Raw genomic sequence first — 22,556 nt, 5'->3', positions numbered from 1 at the left:
TCAATGAGTAATGATTAAATACCATGAAGAATTACAGAGAAGACTGTATTTAGGGCTGTGCTTCGACGTGCTAATATGGATGCTTAAAAAGCTCTGCAATGTATCAATACGTCTAAATACTTCTTTGCTTTTACAGTAATATCATGCCTTTTGTAGATCAGCTGGCTTGTACTTGCCTTAATCCCTTTCTTTAAAGGAAGGAAGAAAATATAAAATTTTCACCTATCCTCTTAATTTAATGCCTTAATGTCAAAGAAATCTAACAGGAAAAAAAAAAAACCAAAAAACACCACCGGTGACAAAAAAACACATTGCCGTGTTGAAGAGGCCTTTAGAAGATGAGACCTGTACCTGATGATACTGGGCTTTTCTACAGTCTGGAGATTATGTTATGTTTAGAGAATGGGAAGAATTTTCTGTTGTTGTTCCTCCACCATGACAGGATAAAATGTGAGCAAGCCTACTACGGCTGGCCTGAAAAATGTAGTCTTCTTTTGTACAGTGTTGTGTGAATGTAAAGCTTTTGTTAATCTCATCAATCACTGACCAATTCATCTTGTTTCTAGGAATATTTCTGTTTTTAATACAGTATATTACATTGTTTTCTAATACTGCTTAACTGAAACTAGGTATGTTCTTTCGTGCAGCAGTCTAAAAATTGTGTGAACATTGATGATTACTGATGGAGGGCTATAAGAACATGTTAAATAATCAATATCTCCATCTAGAGATAATTGGATAAAAAAATAAATTTTTTCCTTGCAATTTCTTTCGAGTAATTGTCTCAGCTTCTGAAGAATAAAGAAGTCTTCTCAACTTTTTTCTTTATTTCCTGTTCTAGTTTGTGTTCTAACTAACAAAGTCTAAGACTTGATTTAAATGGGATGCATTAAGTTATGTCTTAACAGGAATGAAACTTGGAGTAATGATGGATAAAATCTAATTAGATTAAGACAAGTGGTAGTTCAGGGGAGTGTTTAAACTTCTGCTAGGATAAGTAAAATAATATTTGCTAGGATAAATAAAAGCAGAATATTTTTTGTAGAAATAATTTGATGCTTAATATTCTTTTAAAAGAAGCATGGAAATAAAATTCTGCTGAATTATTTGTCCAGCCTTGGACAAAGGGCAATATGATATGCAACTGATAGGCCAGCAGAGAAACAAGAGGAGAGGAGCAGATTGTGTTCTTGTCAATTCTGATAGAGATGTTTGTTCAGCTGTGTTATACCTGCTATATGAGGGAATGCTACAAATGGTTGCTGTTGCTGTCTGTTGGTTACTGGTAGCCAGGAAGCAATGGCAGTCCTTATTCTCAGCACCAGTATTCCAGAGCCTGCTGAAACAGACATTTTTAATTGGTAAACAAAGGGATTTTAGAGACTTAAAGCTGTCTTGCTAAAATAGGAAATCAAGATGGTCTAATTTAAAAGGGTAATTCCAACTTGGGTAGGTTTCCTTTAAAGGGAAAAATGATAAACTACATAAAGTTACTTTTCCTTGGATCACTTCTTCAGTTATCTGAAACGTCTGACAGCCAAACCTTGCATGTCATTGACATACATAGTCACAATTCTCTGATCCTGTAGAAGAAAGCTCAAGCTCTTAAAACGAAATGCAAAGAAAACATTTAAATGTCACCTCTCCTCCTTCACATTCAGTAATACTATCAAAATGCAGCAGGCTTTGCTAGGAAATGTTTTCTGAGATAGAATCTTTTTGTTGTAAACTGAAGCTGAGTGGTTTCCCAGTGGATTGGTATTGTTAACCAATGTACTAATCAGGGAGACATTTTAAAAACATTTTTGAACGCTATGAAAATAACAATTGTAGCATCCATTTTAACACGAAAAGTTCAGCTCCTATATTTTTCCCTTAAAAATATCTTTAACAGAAATGTGTACATATATATTGAATTAAAATGGATTTGTGTAAGACTTCTGGCTAGTTTAGGGCATTGTAATGTGGACTTTAAGGCTGCCTTAAAGTGGCAAAACTGTGAATATAACGATGCCTTTCTGGGGGAAAACAGAAAAGGTTGGTGTGGCTTTTTGGTGTCTTGTTTTTCCCTGTTCTCTTTTTTTATTATACTTCTCCCCCTCTCTCTTTCTGCACAGGGTGGGTATTCTGCTCCCTCCTTCTCTCCCTGGCAGGGCTCATTCCAGGGCATCCCTCGGACTGTTCCACCGCACCGCAGACAGAGTGAGTCTGTACCTCTCACTCATCTCCCTCACTGTGTTCCAGTAGAAGCTTTCCCTTTGCACGCACTGTTCATCTCGTAGTATCCTCCTTTTTCAGGCAGATTTACAGGCATACACAACAGTCTGTGGCTAACCAAATTGCTTCCTTCAGCCAGCATATAAGCAGCTACAACTTAGAGCTTTATAACAGATGTTAAACGCTGATTTACTTCAGCATTTCCTCAGGCAAAACCGAATAGGCCCCTGTTTCCCGTCTTGTCTTAACATAAATCTTGCTTGCTGCATTTTTCCCTTTTTTCATGGCTGTAATATACTCTCCTATTTGTGTGTTCTGTTTGCTCATGAGTCTGCATGTTTGCATATGTGGTTGTATTTACATAAATATGTTGTGGAAGTATGTAAAAATATTGTTGAGAAAAGTGTAGTTGCCATTGCCTCTCACAAGAAGTTTTCTTAACTTACAGAATGGCTTTCCTGAAACTAGTATTTTTTTTCCTCACGATGTTCATTGTAAAAAGACTTCTAATACATTGAAGTGGCTGTTGCAAAACCTGCATGATTTGCTAACATTGCTTTTGTGCTAGCTATAATACGGGCTGTTTTAAGATGCTTTTGTTCTCTTGGCTTGGATCTGCAAAACAAGACAATTGCTGATTTTAAAAATGTGTGCTTACATAATCATAGAGAAATGGTAAGTCTTATTTTGTGCTTGGGTATTGCATTGTAAACAGATAATTGTTCAGAGAAATATAACTGGTTAATAAAGCTAAAGTTATATTTTTAAAACTTACTGTAATTTGAAAATTACAGTGTTTGCTTAGCAATGTCCAAGAGTGTATTTGGACAGGAAATACAGTAAAATTATGGAAACGCTTAAAATTTCCAGCCCCAGCGGAGATCTGAAGAATAAACTGCACCTTGGAAAACTAAGCTTACATCTATTTCATTATTTGAAATAATACTACTGATTATTTCAAATGCAAGAAAAAAAATCTTGTAAATTATCTCAAATTATATTTCAAATACTCTCTTGACGTTTCTGTGACAATATTCATTTAATCAACTCACCAGGAATGCACTCTGTGTTTCATAGGCTGTTCTCTATGCCATAGAGGGATTCGCTTTGTTTCTCTGTGTGCGTATGTGTAAGTGTAATGAATGTAGAACCTCAAAAGCTGATCATCATGTGGTCTGTTTCTGGCTAGAGGGCAAGCCGTAGCACAGCATAACTAGTTTGCTGTCCTGTCAGCAGAGAAATATTTTGAAAAGATAGCTATTAGATCCAAGGAACATATAAATACCATGTTTTTGGAGCTTACCAATCATAGAATGGGATGGTGGTGTCCAAGCTGCCAGATGTGCGCCTCTGTTGTCACATCATTCACTCTGACTGTCTTACAAAGAAGAAAACTGCTAATCTCTTACCAGTTCTGAGCCCCTACTTTGTTCTTCCACCAGCAGCAGCAGCTTCTTTTTCAGGAACTCCATAGTGAACTTCCATTACTAAAGCTGGTTGGATTATTTAGTATACATATTATGTATTAAATTCTATGATTAATATTAATGAAAATAAAGTAGGTTAAAATTGATGTGATTAACCTAACTGGACTAATCAACTTAAACTCTAATTGCTGCTCAGGAAAATATTTTTATAATTGTTTCTAGCATTTTTCTTTGTCTAAGTACCTTTTTGATCAAGGCTGAGAAAAAATTAAATATAAATTAAGAGGTATGTTGGAAATTCATCTGATGCTCAGAAGATCAGTGACTTATTACTTTTTTTTTTTTAGAGCAGGGTCCCATAAAGTAGCATACTACTAGAATTATCATTAGCATCCTTCTGTCCCTACACTACCTCTTCCCTTGGTTTTGTGGTTTTAGGTCTCCTGCCTTTTGAGTTGGTAGGGAATGCCGAAGGTGGGATTTTGAGGCAAGTGGTGAGCTGGGTGTCACCACTAAGAACAGGAAAAGCTTACAGTCAAATTAGTGTTGTTTTGCAATAATATAGAGAAGTTGTTGGGACCACAAAGGAATCTCAGTGCTGTTTGGCCATTTTTTTTTTTTGTCTGGAGATGCTGGAATTCAGGCATCTGTAAATTCTTCTTTTTTTCTTCTGTAAAATTCTTCTGTAAAATTTCTTCTGTAAATTCTGCCTAAAGTCTGCATGAACTGGAACATAAGATGTTCTGTTTCAACATCAGGGAGCATTTCCTTACTGCACAGATGATGGAGCGCTGCCACGGGCTGCCCAGAGAGGTGGAAGACTCCTCTTTAGGGATCTTCAAAAGCCACCTGGGCATGGTGCTGGGCACCCTGCTTTGGGAGGCCCTGAGCAGGGGTTTGGCCCAGATGGTCTCCAGAGGTCCCTGCCAACCCCAACCACTCTGAGTCTGAGAAATTCAGGATTCCAAACCTAAAATAGCATCTGCACTTGTGAATGATGTAGGTTTCTTTGGTATGTTGTTGTTAGGTGATGGATACATAGAACACTTGCAAACACAGTAGATTAAGGGTATAATTCTCTAAACTGTTCATATTTATTTGTTTACAGCAGCCATAAAAGTACAGTATACACAGGGCAGGTAATATTTGCCTGCTGTGTAATATTATAGTACTGTACTGTATACAGTTCTGTTAGCACCAGTGACAGGGTTATCATGCCTACTGCTTAAGTTGTCCTAAGAACCTGCCATAACACTTTGTTATTGTGCTTTGGAATTGGATACCGTGTTTTGTAATTTTAATGAGAACTATTTTTGTAATACTTCATGTTGTTTCAACAGCCTGAGAAACAATTCAGCATTTTATATTTCATAAACATTTTCCCAATAATACAATTTCATTCTTACATTGATTTTTATTATTATTATTTTATGTTTTTATTCATATAATTTGTGTTGAACTCCAGCTCTTATGCTGTTCCTTTTTTTTTTTTTTTTCTTGGTGGTAGGATATAATTTGATGACATAGCAAATTTTCTTCAGTACCGCTTGAAACTTTTGTATTTAGAAACTTTTGTGTTTGTATTCTGGAGCTTTAATGATGCAGCTCTAGAAATGCAGCATGTAGAATACAGATTTTCAATGAATTGACTACAAACCGTTAAAATATTATACCAGTTTCTGTAGATGCCTAACCCCATGTACTTCTCCATACAGAAACAGATGAAAGCTGTTTTGTTGCTCACCTCAAGAATTGCAGTTTACATCTGTTTACTATGTACTTTGTGAGGAAATTTAGAGCTTCTGTATTAAAGCATTACAAATAAAGGTAATCTAATTCTAGCAGGTGATATGTAGCTTTTTATCACCAACAAGAAAGCTGCTGTATGCATGTTGATTATAAATCAGGTGCGTGCTTCACTTTTTCATGCCTTTTTTTTTTTTTTTAAACCAAGGTATATTGCTTAACATTGTCGTGTTTCTGTGATTAATCTAAGACTTCATTGACCAATTCAGGTTCTTGGTATGGTGTGCAAAGTGTTAATGTTAGGAGGACAAATTTGCCTCAGAAAATTGCCTTGGAAGTTCTATGACCCTCATGTGAAGAGTGACAAATTATTAAAAATGTCCTGGAATGATTATATTATTGTCCTTTATATATACGTATTTGTGCTGTGAGAGATTAGTGTGCAGCTTGGACTACAGTCGAAATATTTCTTGTATTAGCTGTGTTTCCAAACAAAACTCAATTTTATGTGTGGTCATAATTTTGTTTGTTGCACATATATCTGAGTTTATGGATGAAATACCTGCCTTGATATAGCTATACATAATTTCAAGTAATTTTTCTTTAAGACAATATTTTTCTTGTAGAAAGTTGTTTTTATATCCAGACTACACAGAAAAAAAGTCCATGCTGTGCCATATTACTAATTATTTTACTACCCTATACAAGGGGGAATGATGGTTTGGAGAAGGAAAAAAAAAAAAAAAAAAACCAAGCCCAATAACAAAATATTAGGCTTGTTTTGTATTGTAGTTTGAGGTGATATAACATGCTAGAATACTATCTCATGATTTTATAATACAGGTATAATACAGCTAGCTGGGAGAGAACGGGAAAAAAATATCCAAAATGAAAGTATTGACAAATGCTGCAGATTTAAGGTGCAAAATCTTGGATGTTCGCCAGAGGTAGAAAATGACAGCTTTCCAGTGTAGCCTTCCAGCAAGGCTACATCTTCAAATGAAGGGCTGTGAAATGATAGCTTATCCTGTGCCATGGCAGTGAGATAAGGGATGTCAGATTGATCAGAAACTGAAAAACTTATGGGGCAAGAAGGTTTGTCATCTTCCTTGCTCCCTACCCCTTTCCAAAAAGAAGAAACTGATAGTTTGGAGTCTCTTCAGGCTCCTGAGTGAGTTGCAAGGAAGATGGGTAAAGGCAACAAGGTCAAAATATGTAATACAGTTTATCTTACGATGTTGCTATTCATTGTTAGATATCTAACGTGTATGTATGTGGATGCAGACACTTTTGATGTATACATTTTTAATCATACACAAATTCTAGTTACTATTCTTAATGGTATTTGAAGTGTAAGAGATGAAATGTGCTAAAGACTTCAAGTTTTAAGAACAAAGGTGTTCCATGCAAGTCTTGCTATAAATATTGTTCATACTGCGTTACTTAAACACTACTGCTATCTTTTGTTTCTTGAAGATGGATTAAAAACAAGAGGGGGATGTGCTAATTGCAATTTAAATGATGAAAAGTTGCAGTTCTGTCATGGCAATTGCTAAATGTTTTGTCTTGGTCCTCTGACATCATTGTCCTTGTCTTTTTCTTGTCTCTGCTTTCCCATTATGCCATTGGCAAGGAGTTGAGAAGTTAGTCCATTACTTCTGTGATAAAGCGTGGTACAGTACAACTTCAGATTTCTTCCCATCTCCTCCTCATGCATTTTCACTGTTGTTTTTTTGCCCTGTGCATGATGCATGTCTATTGGAGATGTGCATGCAGTTCTGATTTCCCATTGCTTCGCTTCCTTCATTCCTCAAAATACCACAGGGAGAAAATGTCTATATTTCATTCTGCAGAGTTATTGTATGGGGAGTTGAGATGGGTATTCAGATTAGAGATGTAGAATAACCAAAGCAAAACTGAAGGGAATTTTACAGTAGGGATACTGCAATGACTATGACTGTCATGGGCACACTGATACAACTACTTTATCAGTATAACATATTTGTATCTTTATTGGCTTTTTGTTGGAAAACTATCTCAGTGGTTCAATACTGAGTGTTAATGGTAAACTTCTTTGCAGATATGTTGTCATTTTTCTCTGGATGATGAGAGAAACAAAAGAATCTTAGCCTAATGCGGTAGGAACTGTAATTTAGTCTTCTTGATGCATCAGTATATCCAAGTCTTTAAAGCTCTTGCCGTTACAGAAAAGACTGGTCCCTTGTCTTGCAAAAAAGGAATGCGTGCACAAAGCATTTGTTTAATGTACTTTCATTTTGGGGAGAATTAATTTTCATCAGTTGCATGGTACTAGAAATGTTTTAGAGTTTAACATCAGATTTCAGGAGTATCACAAAGGAATGCAGGTGTTTTTGTCTCCCTGAATAGTTTACTTCTATTTTTGTCCAATAAACACTCTTAGAATGGCAGTCTACACCAAGTCATGGTCTGTACTTCCCTGAAATATTATCTAAAGAGTATTTAGAGCAAGGCAGATGACAAACTTCTTTAAGACTTCCATGAAATAAAATATCCTTAGAAGGTGGAATGCTTCTTTCTATTCCCCTCTCCTTCTTATGGTGGATTTCACCAAGTGCTTATCCTTCTGCTGGTGCTTTCATTACTACCTAGTCATAATTTAAGACTCCCTGATAAAAAAGAAAATTTCGGTATAAGGCAAAGATGTAACCTGTGGATGAACATAATGCATTCTTCGGTGTTGAACACCTTGTAAACATTTACTTGCATATTTTGGAAGTGTTTCTGCTTTCACTGTAATCTTGAATGGTAATGTGTAGCAAACTGGATGGACTTAAACTAAATAGAAACTCAGTATTAGGAAACAGTATAGTAGTTAAAAGAACTTAGCGAAAGATGATACCATAGCTGTATTGCCCTCCTCATAATTCTGTGCATGTAGCTGTTTTCTACTTTTGAATTGCTAACTTTATGAAAATTATGCTGCTTAGACCCTTTTAGGTTATGAAAGATAACGAGGAAAGTACATAATTGGCTATTTTTCTATGTAAAGCATTAAATGCAAAATTGTCAAAATGGAAAAGCTCAAAAATCACCTGCTCTTTTATCAAAACTTGAAATGTCGCTACGGAAACCTTGTTTCTTTGGTGTATTTCATTTTTCTGTTAACTTCCTGTAGAAGTTTAATTTTTTCTATAACTTAAATTTTTCATTTTGCTGATCAGTATAACCAGCATTATTTGATATAAAGTTAGGATTTATAGAGTCAGATAAAATAATTATCTGGGTTTTTTTTTTAAGTCTGGTGTTTAGAAACTTTTTCTAGGTGAGGGGAAAATTTTTATTTGACAATTATTTTTATATATTTGGATTTGACACAATACTGCTTGCTATAAATTTACTAATTTTTGCCTTCATTAGGATTAGAAAATCTGAGTTATTTAAGTATTTATACAGTAATCAGGTATGTATTGCTTTGGTTTCTGCTCTCATTTTTAGCAGTTCTGTTTTTGCAAGTATGGTCTCAAAACAATGAATCATTATGGCTAACATTTGTCTGTCAGCTCCTAAGATGGAAGGATAATGATTTCTGTAAACCATTACATGAACACTGAAATTACAAAAATGTCAGGATTCTTTTTTTAAGCTGTAACTCTTAAAATATAGAACTACTTCTTGTGTTTATTGCTTCCCTTCTGTAGGATTATTATAGTTCTTCAGCTGACAGCACTCACAAAAATAAGGTAGTTTTGGCTAAGTAAGGAAAAATGCATTACTTCTGGAGTATTGTTTTGATATTCATCTGACACTTTTTAAAAATCTTTTTCGTTCTTTCCAAAACAATTTGTATTCAGACTGCTCAACATATTTGCACTTACTTGTCTATCACTTGCTGATATCACTGGTCCAACTTAGATAAGTTGCCTTTGCTTACAGGTAGAACTGGTTATACTAAATGGAAAACACTCCAGTAAATCTGAATTAGATTGGTATTTCTCTCATTACTATTAAACTTTTCTCTTGATGATGAACTTTGAGGATTTGGTTTTCTGCAGTAATCCTGCTGGGTGAAAGATGAAAATCTAAAAAATATTGAGATACTTTCTCTTCCTAGAAACGACTTTGGCATGCACAATTATCATTACATTCTCTGCTAATTCTAATAGCTAAAAAGACTATAGTTGGCTTTCCCATTTACAAGTTGAGGATAATTCAAGAGGGTGACTGAAGTGACATGATCCCTAAAGACAAACATTACTGATTTTTCACAGACTGTATTTCACTAGTAAACATGTTATAAACCTGTCTACTATGTCCATACAATCTATCGCTTAGTAAGGATTCAAGTAGTTTCAGAAAACTTTAGGGATAAGACTAGCTTGGTGTAGTTGAGTGTCTTTTCTTTATAAAGAAAATCGGAAAATAATTCAAACATGAAACTTGCTTAAAAGTATAGTTTAAAGTTTAATAGGTTTGGGGGTTTGCCATGCATTACTGATTTTTTTTAAAATTATTCTTCCAAGATCTGTGTACAAGTTTAAGGTCCAAGATGTGTTTGTACACACATTAATCTTTTAGGTCTTTTTAGAGGGAAGAGCAAAGAAAATGTAGAAATGACCCAGAAGAGGTTTTGGCAATTCTCGTCTGATTTTAGAATGTCTCTTCTGGCAAAATGTAAAGGCTACATCAAGTTATCTTTATCTCCTTGGTTATTAGAGTGGTAGTATATGATCTCTAGCTTCACGTGTACTTTGTACTGTTTTGTTGAAGATGATTTCTTTATCAGTCCATTTGAATTCACTTCAAGATAAAATGGTTGCCTGCATCTGTTCAGTGACCTAATTACAGCATACCTGTATCCAATTTTCCCGCCTTGTTTAGGTGAGGAAAATGCGCCATAAATTCATGTGGTCCATTAAACTCCTTTCCTGCCTGTACACTGTGTAGCGCTGATGAAAGTTTTGGGACCGCTAACTTGAGTGTGCAGTGAATAGAAATTAAAAGACGGATACAGTCTGTTAGCTGTTGCATTTGTTTAAGAACTTGAGTCAGAATTTGATCAGTATTCATGTCGTTCTTAGGGTGTACTGCAGACTAGGGCAAAGCCATCAACCAAGCCTTCTTCATTTTCTTACTTTAAGCTAATACATTTTTTCTGGTCTTTATGTTGCTGTGTATTTCAGTGATGGTTTAACTTTTCACTTAAGTTACAAGTCATGTTTGTACATGTCCCATGAACCACCCTGTTTTATCAAGTTGAAGTTTTGATTTTAAAAAAGATATACAGCTGTTATCAAGCATCCAATCAGCATACTTTGGGTTCAGAATGTTATCTGGAGTTTTCTGTGCCTAATGTGTTATTGCATTCTTCTCTCTTGAACAGCCTCAAGTACTACAGCCTTCCAGCAGCCTTCCCAGTTCCACAGACCTCGCCCAGGGAAAACTAGTAAAAATGCCACATATCGAGGCCCACAGTGAATATTCTAAATATGGTGTGCATGAAAATGGCAATCATGAGAATCAAAATGCTGCAAATGTGTCTCTTACAAATAGCCTGAATGATGTAAACACTTCAATGAACATACAATTACACATAAAAGATGAGAGTAAATCGTATTTAGAAAATGTGAAAAATAAAAATACTGAAGACCCTGGAGAGGTGGCTAGTAATAAGGAAGGGACATTACCATCTCGTTCTTGTTTTCAGACCTCTGCACGAGATGATGCTAGAGAGGTGCAGACTGAGTTAGCTGTGAAAGGTCAACCCTCATTCACATACCAGGCTTCTCGGCCAAAGACTTTAAGAATTGCAAAGCCCCCAAATGCTTTAGTGCCTCCTACAGCGGCCGTACTCGCACGATCTGCAAATCATTCCGCTGCTTCCAAGGAACCTGAGCTTCTACCATCAAGTAGTTCGACTCAGCTACAGCCAACATCTGGTCCGGATGACCTAAAGGGTAAACAGAGTCAGAAAGTGTCCAAACTTCGCCCACCAACTATGTCCTTTGTTAAATCTAAGCAAACGAGCAGCCAGAAATCCACACCAGTGTCTCAAGAGCATCAAAACACCTGTTTGAAGACTAACATCCCAAAGCCACCAGTACAGAGAAAGGAAAATGTGCAAACACCGAATACCGTTTTGCATTCTGGGGACAGTTTGCCCTCTAATCGGTATTCCCGCCTCCCTAAACCAAAGACACATTGAGAACATACCTACATCTCATTGAATGATATCACATGTTAAATTACTTCCTGTATATCGACTGCCATTGAGGTTGCTTTATCTACAGCCTACAAATCCTCAGTAAATAGCAAAAAGAGCATCTTCCTTTAGTGTTTGCATATGCCATTCTGTTATGTTCTGAAGATGATGTTATGAGCAGTGCAGCAGTTCCTGAATGTTAAATTATATTGTAATTCTGTATTAATGATTGTATTGCACAGTGATCTTAATCAAGTACTGAAGTCCAGTGACCATGAATACCAGAGTGCTGCACTGTGTATCCAGGAAGGCAGAAATCATTTCTTACCTCTGTTAACTTGATTAATTAGCTAATGAAATTACTATTCGGTTTAACTTCTTGGTTCTGAGTACTCGTTAGGCTGGAGTGGTAGAAAATTAGACTTATTAGTGGATGTTTTATTGGCCATAATTCTGACTCTGTATTCCAGAGGCCTATGCAAAAATCCTTGTATTTATCATTATCTCAAGACTGACATATTTAATGTTATTTAATCTGACGGATTGGGTGGTTTGTGTTGTTTTGTTTTGCTGTAATATGAAGTTGTTCTTTATTTATCTCATTTTCACTCTTCACAGACAGTAAGCAGATTTCACAGGGTGAAACGGATCTTCTCTCTTAAACATCATCATTTGTTAAGATATTGTGGTATGTTTTTATTGTGTTCAATAGACACGTTACTGGGTAGATTGTTGAAATGCAGTGCTAGGGATACTTGTGCAAAACCTTATACAGGCTCTTATGAATTGGTAAGTAAGGAGCCTCTGGGAATAAGGGGTCCATAACACCTATGTTGAGGTTGCACAACATGCATTTTAATTAATATATTTTAACTCTTATTGTACTACTTGTATTTATTGATTTCTGTTTAATATTGAAAGACTCTGAAGTACCTGACTTGAAATGTTTGCACAAACTTTGCCATATGGGTAAGGATTTGAAGCTATTTTACATAATAAAACTTGTATTAAAAAAGCAACTATTTTTAAATAATGATAATAGTGAATTAACCCCACTTACTTGCTTTGAGCAATCCTATTATGTCCTAATCCAGAGCTGGTACTCTAAGAGTTTTTCAGAGATGTGTATTTTGTTTTGGGAGTTTTTTGTAAATTTTTTTGTAATTTCTGAAGAAATGCATGATAACTGGGAAGGAGCATTTTGGGGAAATAAAACAACAACAACAAAAAACATTCTTCTGCTCTCTAGGAGAAGTATTTTTTTTTTTTTTTCCTGAAAGTGGTCTGGAAAGTACCCATTGTGGTGCAACTTTGGGACCGTAATACATGAGCTGTGAGTTGAATATATGCATATCCATTGAAGAGTTCTGTAAACCTAATGTTATGTCCCATCTCCTATTCTTCCCTTCTTTCCCATCACTGAATCTTAGATGTTACTGCTATTTTTTTCTACTCTTGAATTGATTTTTAAAGTGAGCAGCTGAAGGCTGTTACAATTTTTTCACTCAAAATCTGTTTCTGTACAGCATATAATGACAAAAAAATGAAATATAGTAATAGTTTGTTCTAGTCTTTGCCTACAGGACATTGACATATTACAGTATTTTCTTTGAGAAAATAAAGCATATGGGTATAGACATTTCATGAATATTTTCCATAATCCGTTTCTCTAATATAAGCCCTTTGACTAGGGATATCCTGATGGATACCTTATTCAAATGGGTGAAGGATAAAATCATATGACTTGAATTTCTCAGTACTTAATGTTCAAGAAAGGTTTGGATTTGTCATGCTGTCAATTCTTTTAACTGACAATGAAGTAGAAAAATGAGAAGCTCAGGGGGAAAGGGGATGGGAGGGTTTCTATTTCAGAACTGCTGATAAGAATCTGAAATAAGAGACCTGTGGGACTTTCTGTTAATTGAGGGGGCTGGGGTGAAGAGAATGTAACCAGGAAGTAACAAGAGGAACGTTAACTGTTGTATTTATTTTGACTTTATATTAACTGTAAGTCAAGACTGATGTTACATATACTCTCCAGAAAATTTACTTTTTCTTGCAAAGCATTGAAATAGATGGCCTTCAGTGTAAACACGTGCTTTTGATAACAAAATAAAAATCTTTTTTTTTTTAAATATTCCCCAAAATTAGCTTCTGGCAGCTAACTGTGTTTCTCAAGAGCTTAAAAACTGCAGAGGGAACGATCAGATTCCTGATCCGTTTTCTGGTCCATATAGACTTCCATGGAAGGTTGTTTTCTTTCAAGTTTACTTTCCTTGAAGAGAATTGATTTTATTTTTGGTTGTATATGATTTTGTTTAAAAAGATTATTTTCACTTAATGCTATTGACAGATATTTCACCATGAGTTCTGTTGCTTCTTACTCTGAAACTGTCACCAGTCTGATTTAGTAGTGTTAAAATTTTTAAGGTTTACAATTAAAAGTATAGATATCCATCGATCTGCACCTTTACTGAAAATTAAGGAATGAAGCGAAGAGATGATCAGTGTTTTCATAAAACAGAAGATGGTTTGTATTTTTTTCAGAAGAACAAAAATATACTCTGTTTTCCCTGTTAAAGGAGCATAACTAGATTATATTCTTTGATGTGAATATATTGCATTTCCCCATTTTGTTCCGACAGATTAGTAGATTGAGCTGGAGAAATCAGGATTTGATAACGGATGAGACGGATACTAGTCTGAATTGTTCGTATTCAGCTGCTGATCTCGCATATCTTTAAAGACAACTGCGTATTTTGGCTCTTCTGATTTATCCAGGGAAGGCTCTGTTGCATGTATAGTAAGTCCAGAGTACGAGCAAAGCCTGTCAGCATATGGGCAACTGGGAAGAGTAGCAGTGAAGTTTGAGCCTTGCTTCAGTGAAGGATGGGTTGGGAGGAAAGGGGAAGAGGGTGTTGTGTAGAGCTTGTCAAATGGGATTAAGTAAGTATTTTCAGGTAATTTATCTACTTTATGGAAGTTGCAGATGTATTATCAGTATGTGTGCAGATTATCCTTAATGCATAAATCAAAGGATTTGATATCTTTCAATTTTTGTTTTTAGATTTCTAAAACTGGTTTATTGCAATTTTTGATGTCTTATTCTTTTGTGCAATATTCACAAAAGTATTAAACTACTGTTCAGTATGTGTGTACAGAGGCAATTACATGTTTTAACAAGTGAATAAACACAAGAAAAAAAAACAGAATTGCACTTTAAATGAGCTTTATTGCTTGGAGTTGTGCCTAAAATAATCTAGATGCCTCCTGCTGTGTGGCTTTTGTTTGAAACTAATTTCCCTGCTAGTGTTGCTGTTTCCAAGATATCTTCACATCACCTTCACATCATTGCCATGCACTCTAGCATGTTTAAAAATACTCATGTAGTGTACTGAATTTTTGTTGTGCAATGACTTTAATTTTACTGTGGAATTTCACTCTGCTGCAGCCAGATCATTACCTTCCCTGAAGCTAGTGCTTCATGTTGCCAATCAAGGCCAATAGCAAAACTTTCCTAGGAGTAGCATAGCCCTTAAACCATAATGGTCTCAACATATATTTTTGAAAAAGTGCAAATAAAAAATAATGAAAGTGCAAATAAAAAAATAATCACAAAGGCCCTGAAAATCCAAAACCACAATGAATTTTTCATATAGTTCTGGAAAAAAAGGTGGTCTCCTTAGTCTCTGCTATGAGATTAGAAGTTAGACATAGCAACTAGACTGCATTATAGGTCAGTAAAATTTATTTTGTCCTTGATCTAAAATTTCATCCTTGATCTAAATGCTCATTTGCTGTAACAATGCTAGAAAACTGAATACCGTCTGCGTGATTTGGTTTGTTTGCATGTCACAACCATATGCACATTCTGAACTGTCATACTTGGGTAGGTTGCATGTTGGGGGGGGAGGGGGGGAAGTGTTTCTGTTTTTGCACAGCACATAATCCTCTTAATGTGGACATTTTCTTGCCATTCAAATGGAATTCTGTCCTTGAATTGGGCTTCCATAGCTATTCCTTATCTTGTTATAGTGGCTTTTTTCTGAGCAGAGTGGATTTAATACGGTTCTGGTGGTAGGCCTCAGTATAGTCATCTTCCAACTATGCTATCGAGGAAATTCAGTCACTGTTGTGGTAAAGCTGCTCACTGCCTATTTAACTGTAAAAGCACCACAATAAAAACAATATAATGCCAGTGTCAGTGAAATCTTAAATTCAGTACTAGCTAAAACAAGAGGTACCCTTACTATATCTGCTTTGTTGATTTTGTTTTTTTAAACCCAGACCAGAGTAAATACTGTATATTGGAATTTGCTTGTAAAGTTGATTTAAAACCTGTATGTAAAAATTATTTCCTCAATGTTGCTCTAGTGAATAAAAATAAAAGTCATAATTCTAATCAGTAGCTATTTCTCCTGACTGTTCACTTTATGTATTTTTTTTTTTTTAACTCCATCATTGACTGCAAAATTATAGCACTGTAGAGAGAGGGGTTGAGGGAGGGGGTCAGAGAGATTGTTCTTACGCTTACAGTTTTATGTTTTCTCATAGAATTGTTTTTTTTCCAGCAGAGTTGCAGGTTTTTTTTCCTCTGACTTTAAGTATGAGAGCATTCAAAACCAAAAAGACTTAGAAAAGCTAAACATCTTAATCTGTTGTTTCCAGATGAACAAGGACTGATGTGGTTAGTTTTTACAGGTATGTTATTTCAATTCTAATGCACAGTTGAGGAAAGCAGATGGTTATTCCATAGTTTTCTTGTGTTGACTAGTTAAAATTATTATCACAAGAGATTAATTTGAGCAAGTTGCTTGATGTAGGAGTCTAAACACAGTGCGTACATACATATAAACATTGGGTTCCTGGTTGTATATCAGTATTTTGCCCACAGTCTGAATGGTTTATTATCCTTGCAAGAAAAGGACATTTGTTTCACTAATTCAATCTGAGATGTTTCAGTAGATGGAAATCAAAGTTTGAAATTTCAGTCAAAATTTGGGGATTGGTAAAGGGAGAAATGTGAAGTTAGAAGAAAGAACTTTTTAAAAGTGCTGCAGACAGATGCTTGTAATCCTTAACCTAAGGTTTCATTTTGAGCTTCTAGATCTTTGAAAACTTCTAGAGGTTTTGGGGGTGGGGGGAACTCCTGGATAGAGCTTCCAAGTTCAAACATGTTTTATGTACCTTCCTCATCAGAGAGCCAAAAAGCCAGCTACATCTTTGCGGATCCTCCTGCTTCGCATTTCTGCTGGATAAGTACACTCTTCATTGATGACAAGACTATTATAGTGGTGTCTAATCCTATCAGTGATCATCAGATGATAAACAGCTGATGCAATGACTATGTAAGTAGTATTCCTAAAAAGCAGTAATTCACAGGTCTGGCCCATTTTTTCGTCCCTGCCCTCTCGCATCCAGAGACAAAGGCCTTGCAGCAGTGCTGTGCTCAGACTGAGAGCAATGTTCTGCTCACACTGGGACACATCTTTACTGTCATTGAGCATAATACTATATGTGAGAAGAGAGTATTTGGTGATGAGAAATTTCCGAAGGCCCCTTCCTTTTGCAACCCAGAGTCAACATTCTTGGCACCATTCCTGGTGCAGGAGTGGTTTATTTTCATGAACATACTTGAATACAGCTGAACCATGAGACAAATTAATACTGAAGCATGTGTAATATCAGATTCATATGGTTGCTGCTTTCCTAGGTTATAAATATCAGCTGCTCTCTCAAATGAGAATTGGCTTTTTGCAGAGGACGTTGAACATAAATATCAGAGCTCTGAAAGTATGAAGCTAAAGGCAGAAACAATTGCCTTATATAACAGACCAGAAACTGTTTTAAGAACCATTTTGAAGTCGTTTATTCCAAACCAGAGAAAAATCCGAAAACTTAAAAGCTGTTTAAGTAAAATCCTTCCCTCCATCCCTGCCTCTAGAAATCATTTCAAGTTATTGAAAGCATTTGTAATTCATGACGGGTACTGTTTTGTTTTTATTTGTAAAGCTTTCTGCAACACAAACCTCAGAAATATCCTGAACTTTCAGGCATTTAAACAGCGGTGGAGCTAGGACACTTTGATAGTTACTTTACTTGCACTTTTTTTTTTTTTTTTCTGGAAATGTAGCAATTTCAGAGAAACGTTTAGATTTTTGTGGAACCTCACATTCTGGTGGAATGTGCTTCTCTTAATACCTCTCCAATCAAAAGAATTGTTCAAATTTTACTCTGAAGAGACCTGATTCATTAGTTTAGATGTTGCAGTTAGAAAGAGAGTGATCCTTGAAAATCAGCCTGTGTAAATTTGTCATTTCATTATGATTGTCAGTATAAAATACACTGTGCACAAAGTGTTAAATTTTTTAGGTGGTGGTGAATAATTTAGATATATCAGAAGTGTATGCATATAATGCCAATGAGCATTTGAAAACTTGGGTAAATTAATCTGATAGATTTCAATGCATAATATTATTAAAGTCCAGCAACTCCTCCAATTCTTTACTCCATTTTAATTGCTCCTCAGTTTGACAAACTATACTAATTATCATATGCTATCTGTAATCACAGTACCTTAGTTTCTGTATGTATAAAATGAGAATAATACCAGTATTGGTGAAGTTGAGAACTGCACGATTTATTCATGACAAAATGCTGACAACATGACAAGGGAGGAAACAAATCCTCCTGTACTTTCTTGAACATTATATACATCTCCCTGCATTTACCTGCTAGGTAAATGATTATGTCTTCAGAAGCCTGAGCTATACAAAAAGGTTTTATTTTTTTTCTTTTCAAAAAGGAGGAAAAAAAAATTAAGGTAATTCCTTGTAGGGCAAATATCATAGATTTCACTGGAGCTATGTAATTAATACCAGATCCAGCAAATTTCTATCTTACTAGGTTCCAGAGCAGTTACTTGAGTGTAAATGAGAGAGAATAGTTTCTGTATGCAAGTTATGTGCACCACACAAGGCAAACTGTGAGGCCCTAGAAGGAAGTTATCCCGAGCACATACATCCCAAACACTAGACTAAGAGTATCATGGGGCAGCAGGAACCTGTGTCCCTGGCTTCACAGAGGCATCATGGATGATTCTAGAGGTGTACATTATGCTTACCCCAAGAGTTGCAAGTTTGTGTGTTTTTTTTTTTTTATTCACTTTTGGCAAAGCAGTTTGTGTTGTTCAGGCTCCTTCCTACAGGTAACTCAAATTTCAGTCCTGGTTTATAATCCTTCTAGAGTTCTGCTCTGTAACTTCTCTGGGTTGCTGCAGAGGTACTTTTTTTGTACTACAGCAGTAACCTGGAAGTCCCCAGTCACAGGTGAGAGAGCCCTTTCTGTGAGATGTAGCAAGCGGTAGTAGCAAAGCAGTTACTGCTACAAGATGCACAGCAGAAGGTTGTCAAGCTGAGTTGATCCTGCCAGGATCTGAACTTATGTTTGTAGAAAGTCTGATGTTCAAACCATATGCTTATAAGCTGTTGCAGATTTGGTATTACTGTACAAGGAAGATTAATGATACGCAAACTCTTTGCTAATAATACTCTTGTACATTTTATGGTGGCATTCAACTTCTTACTTCAAAAGGTAGTTAAGATCTGTGTGTGCACTTTAACTGCTGTTGAAAGCTTTGTGTGTGGTATTTCTGGGACGTGCAGGGTACTGAAAACAATACTGTATATTTGTATTTGTGCAACATACATATTTCCTTAAGAATATACTTCCAGTAGCACTTTTTAAAATTACTTCAAGGGCATTAATTTTCTCCAAAGATAATGGATTATCTTTGACAGTTCTTTTGCCATGTAATGTCTGATTTTATACCTTTCTTTTAAAGGAGGAAAAGGGAGGCTATTTTCATATTGCAGTACTGTCTTTTGCACTGCTGACGGACAGAACACTGCATCATGTGCGTAATGTATGTTTTCCACTCTTACCTGGAATGCAACTAGTTGAAGTACAAACTAATCAAGAAACTAAGTTGAAAGGCATGTGAGAAGTATTGTAGTGGTCACAGGATAAATGCTATGCAGGGGCTCTTCAACAGTTACCATAAGCAATAGCAAATATCGCTGCACAGAGCTAACTGCTTTAAACTGAGTCCCAGATGCACAGACCTCAGCGAACACATCCTAGGGTCTTCAGGGTAAACAAAAATTCCTAATATTATGCACTTTCTTGATGAAGCACTTGGAGTTCTACTGATGAAGAAAAAGGACAAGAATTAAATATTTTTTTAATTGTAAATGCATAGGAAACAGGTGGATGACAACAAGGAAAATGAAATACTTGCTGGGAAATCTCATGGAAAAATACTTCCATTTGCCTACTTTTCTGATCAACTTAAAGAAGAACTCGTATTTTCATCTGCCATGATAGCCACAACTTCAGTTCTTGCCCTTCCTCCACCATATTTTAACGCAGCTAGCAGGCTGCCTTTTGCTCCTGCAAACAGCAGAGGGCACTGCAATGCAAGCAGCTGAAAGAGTGCACATTTATAAATACCTTACATCAGAGTATGTCAAAGCACCTTCCCAGGCATAGGTGGGGCTATGTCTTTGACTAACATATAGATAGTTTGTCCTCTCACTCCGTCCTATTTGTTTTGATGGACAAGCCCCAAACTAAGCAATACTGATTCATTTTATTCCAGTGAGCAGAAGCAACATTGCTCAGTTGAAAGAAGCAATCATCTGTTTGGAGGTGGAAAGAGTACAGCAGACATCGATAACCTGAACTGAGGCATCTGCATCATTTGAACTGAAATAACAGAGTTGGTTTTCCCTGCTTGGTCTCTGTGACAGGCTGGCCTTGTTTCAGCCAGCTGTATTTATCATTCAGCTCACTGACTGCTTAGGCTGGAAATTCACAAGGGATATGGGAGATAAAGACTGAACATGCTAATGTGTTTGCAACTCCAAGCCTTTGCAGAACTCTTTAACTGCTCTTTCAGTGCACAGACACCTCTGAAGAGAAAATTGTGCCTGGGAAGAGTTGTCCTCTTCAATATACTACAATAATTTGCTGTGCTGGTGATGACTTTTGGAAAATTACTTAAGGAAAATGTATGTGTATGGTTTTTTTTTTCTGATTAATTGCACATAAATGTTAACTACTGCATATAATGTAGATTAAATAATCAGAAATGATTATTGCTATTGGGTCCTTGGTTTTCAATGCTCTTTAAATGAGCCTGATTTCTTGAGCATAAATTGGTTAAATCTTTTTAAAAATAAAACCAACCAAACAAAAAAATGGAACAAAACAAAACAACAACAACAACACACTCCTAAAATTTCTTATTTGTTACCCAGTGGGTAGGATTTCCTCATTGGACCTTCAGCAATGGAAGCACTTGTCACATGCTTATACTAGCATTATTAATTTTCCATCTCTGTTTTCTGTTGTTTTATTCCCACTTGCACTGTGATACACAGATTATAGTGGGCAGCCTTGTTTCAGTAAGCTGTTCATCCTGCAAAGGAGGAGATGTTATATCTGAACATGTTTGAGAACCTGGTTTAATTTTCTTACCACTGAGAATGAACTGAAATGCTGTGAAAACATTTAATGTGGAATAAAATTGGGGACAATAACTATACAAATTTTAGTGCGAAATTTGAGAGGTGTGATCATACTGCTTCAACTAAAGATTACATTTCTACAGCTAGTGAGAGTATTAATTAAAGTTAGATGAATTTATGAATTGTGTTACTGCCCTGAATTAGGATAGGTAAAAACAAGCAATTTTTTTCAAGGAATTAAATTAGACATAAGGCTTTATTTTGACCTGTTTGTTTCAGGGAAAACTTGAACCTAACTATTTTTTTCTAGTAGTTCTGTCTCAGTACACGAGGAAAAAAATCTTAACAGCCCCTAAAATGCAACTGTCTGAAAATTTGGCTTGAAGGTTCAAAGGGATTTGACTCTGTTAGCCTGTCGTCACATTCTCATACAAATTCTAATTTTTAGTGCTTATTCAGAAAACGTTTCCTGGCCACTTGTCTCTGAAAAGCTACTTCTTTCTTTTTTTTTGTTGTCTGATGGTAATCAAACACACACACACACACACAAAAGCAACGCATATTGATTTTAACAGTAAGCAATCAGAACTTTGTCTTGGGTGCAACCTATGTAGAAATACAGCATGATATTCAGCAAACATGTTTTCTATTGTTCAATCTGTGTGATGCTCTCAGGATGGTAGTGCTTTGCACCACTACTGAAGAATAATTGATTTTTCCAGACTGAATCCAGCAGAGGGAGTTTGGGGGTCTTTTTTAAAGTAATGATGGCCTTTTCTCCTACATTCCAAATGTGCTGTGAGTTATCGTTGGTATTCCTCATTCCCCTTAAGCATGAAGAACAAGACGTATTGTCAACTTCTGCTATTATAAAAAGTCTGCAAGTAGTTGTTGCAGCCAGGAAGTAAGGTACATTACAGAAACTGCATAAGAAAGCTGTAACCCCAAATTTTGTAAAAGTCTGTTGAAGGAAAGACTGGACATGCAATCAGCATGTCTTCTGTGCAGCAGAATACAGTGCCGACTTAACCTGTAGTAACTGCATGACCAGAAGCAGAAAACTGTTAGTATCTATGCTTGTTGCATGTATGTAGCAGTGCATGTTAGCTTACATTAATATATATATGTAAATTATATATATATGTGTACAAAGCTCAGGGTGATGTTGGTTTAGGCACTTGTTCACCACGCTATGTTCCTAGGCATGTATGTGCCTCCTGTAAATAAATGGTTCTCTCTCTCTCTCCTTTCTACCCTTGCAAAATGAGTTACAGACAAGGCAGGCATGCAGTAACAACTGTTCCTTCTGAAGAATGCATCCAAATGCAGAATGTACCTGCCCAAGCTGGAATATGGCTGTATGTATGTGTATATGTTTTCTAACAACAACAGAAAAGGGTGTTGAGTAGGGGAGGAACTTTGTTTTTTCAGTCTTTCCAGTGGTATCACACTCCA

The 22,556-nt window shown here is 36.0% G+C and overlaps 2 protein-coding genes across 10 annotated transcripts in view; both read left to right on the top strand.

Moving 5' to 3' along the window:
- CCSER2 (coiled-coil serine rich protein 2) overlaps positions 1-12,804 on the top strand; it is a 72,694-nt gene extending 59,890 nt beyond the window's left edge. For 5 of the 9 annotated variants that reach the window (XM_080597913.1, XM_080597910.1, XM_080597914.1 and 2 more), the window contains one exon: positions 10,753-12,804. In XM_080597913.1, the coding sequence (XP_080454039.1) occupies positions 10,753-11,574 (822 nt within the window). In that variant the 3' untranslated portion in view covers positions 11,575-12,804. Of the gene's footprint in view, positions 1-2,117; positions 2,203-7,023; positions 7,064-10,752 lie in introns of all 9 variants that reach the window. The other 4 variants (XM_080597918.1, XM_080597916.1, XM_080597917.1 and 1 more) reach the window with 2 other exon arrangements.
- A 3,303-nt stretch (positions 12,805-16,107) lies between these two features.
- Positions 16,108-22,556, top strand: part of LOC308197454 (uncharacterized protein) — a 557,403-nt gene continuing 550,954 nt past the window's right edge. The window contains exon 1 of the mRNA XM_080597940.1: positions 16,108-16,919. The gene's annotated coding sequence lies outside the window, so the exon portion shown is untranslated. The remainder of the gene's footprint in view (positions 16,920-22,556) is intronic.

This window comes from Anser brachyrhynchus (assembly GCF_964034855.1).
Source record: "Anser brachyrhynchus genome assembly, chromosome: 6".
In the NCBI taxonomy this organism is placed as follows: Eukaryota; Metazoa; Chordata; class Aves; order Anseriformes; family Anatidae; genus Anser; species Anser brachyrhynchus.
Note: the sequence above shows the minus strand (reverse complement) of the source record. Positions and strands in the feature narration are given on the sequence as shown.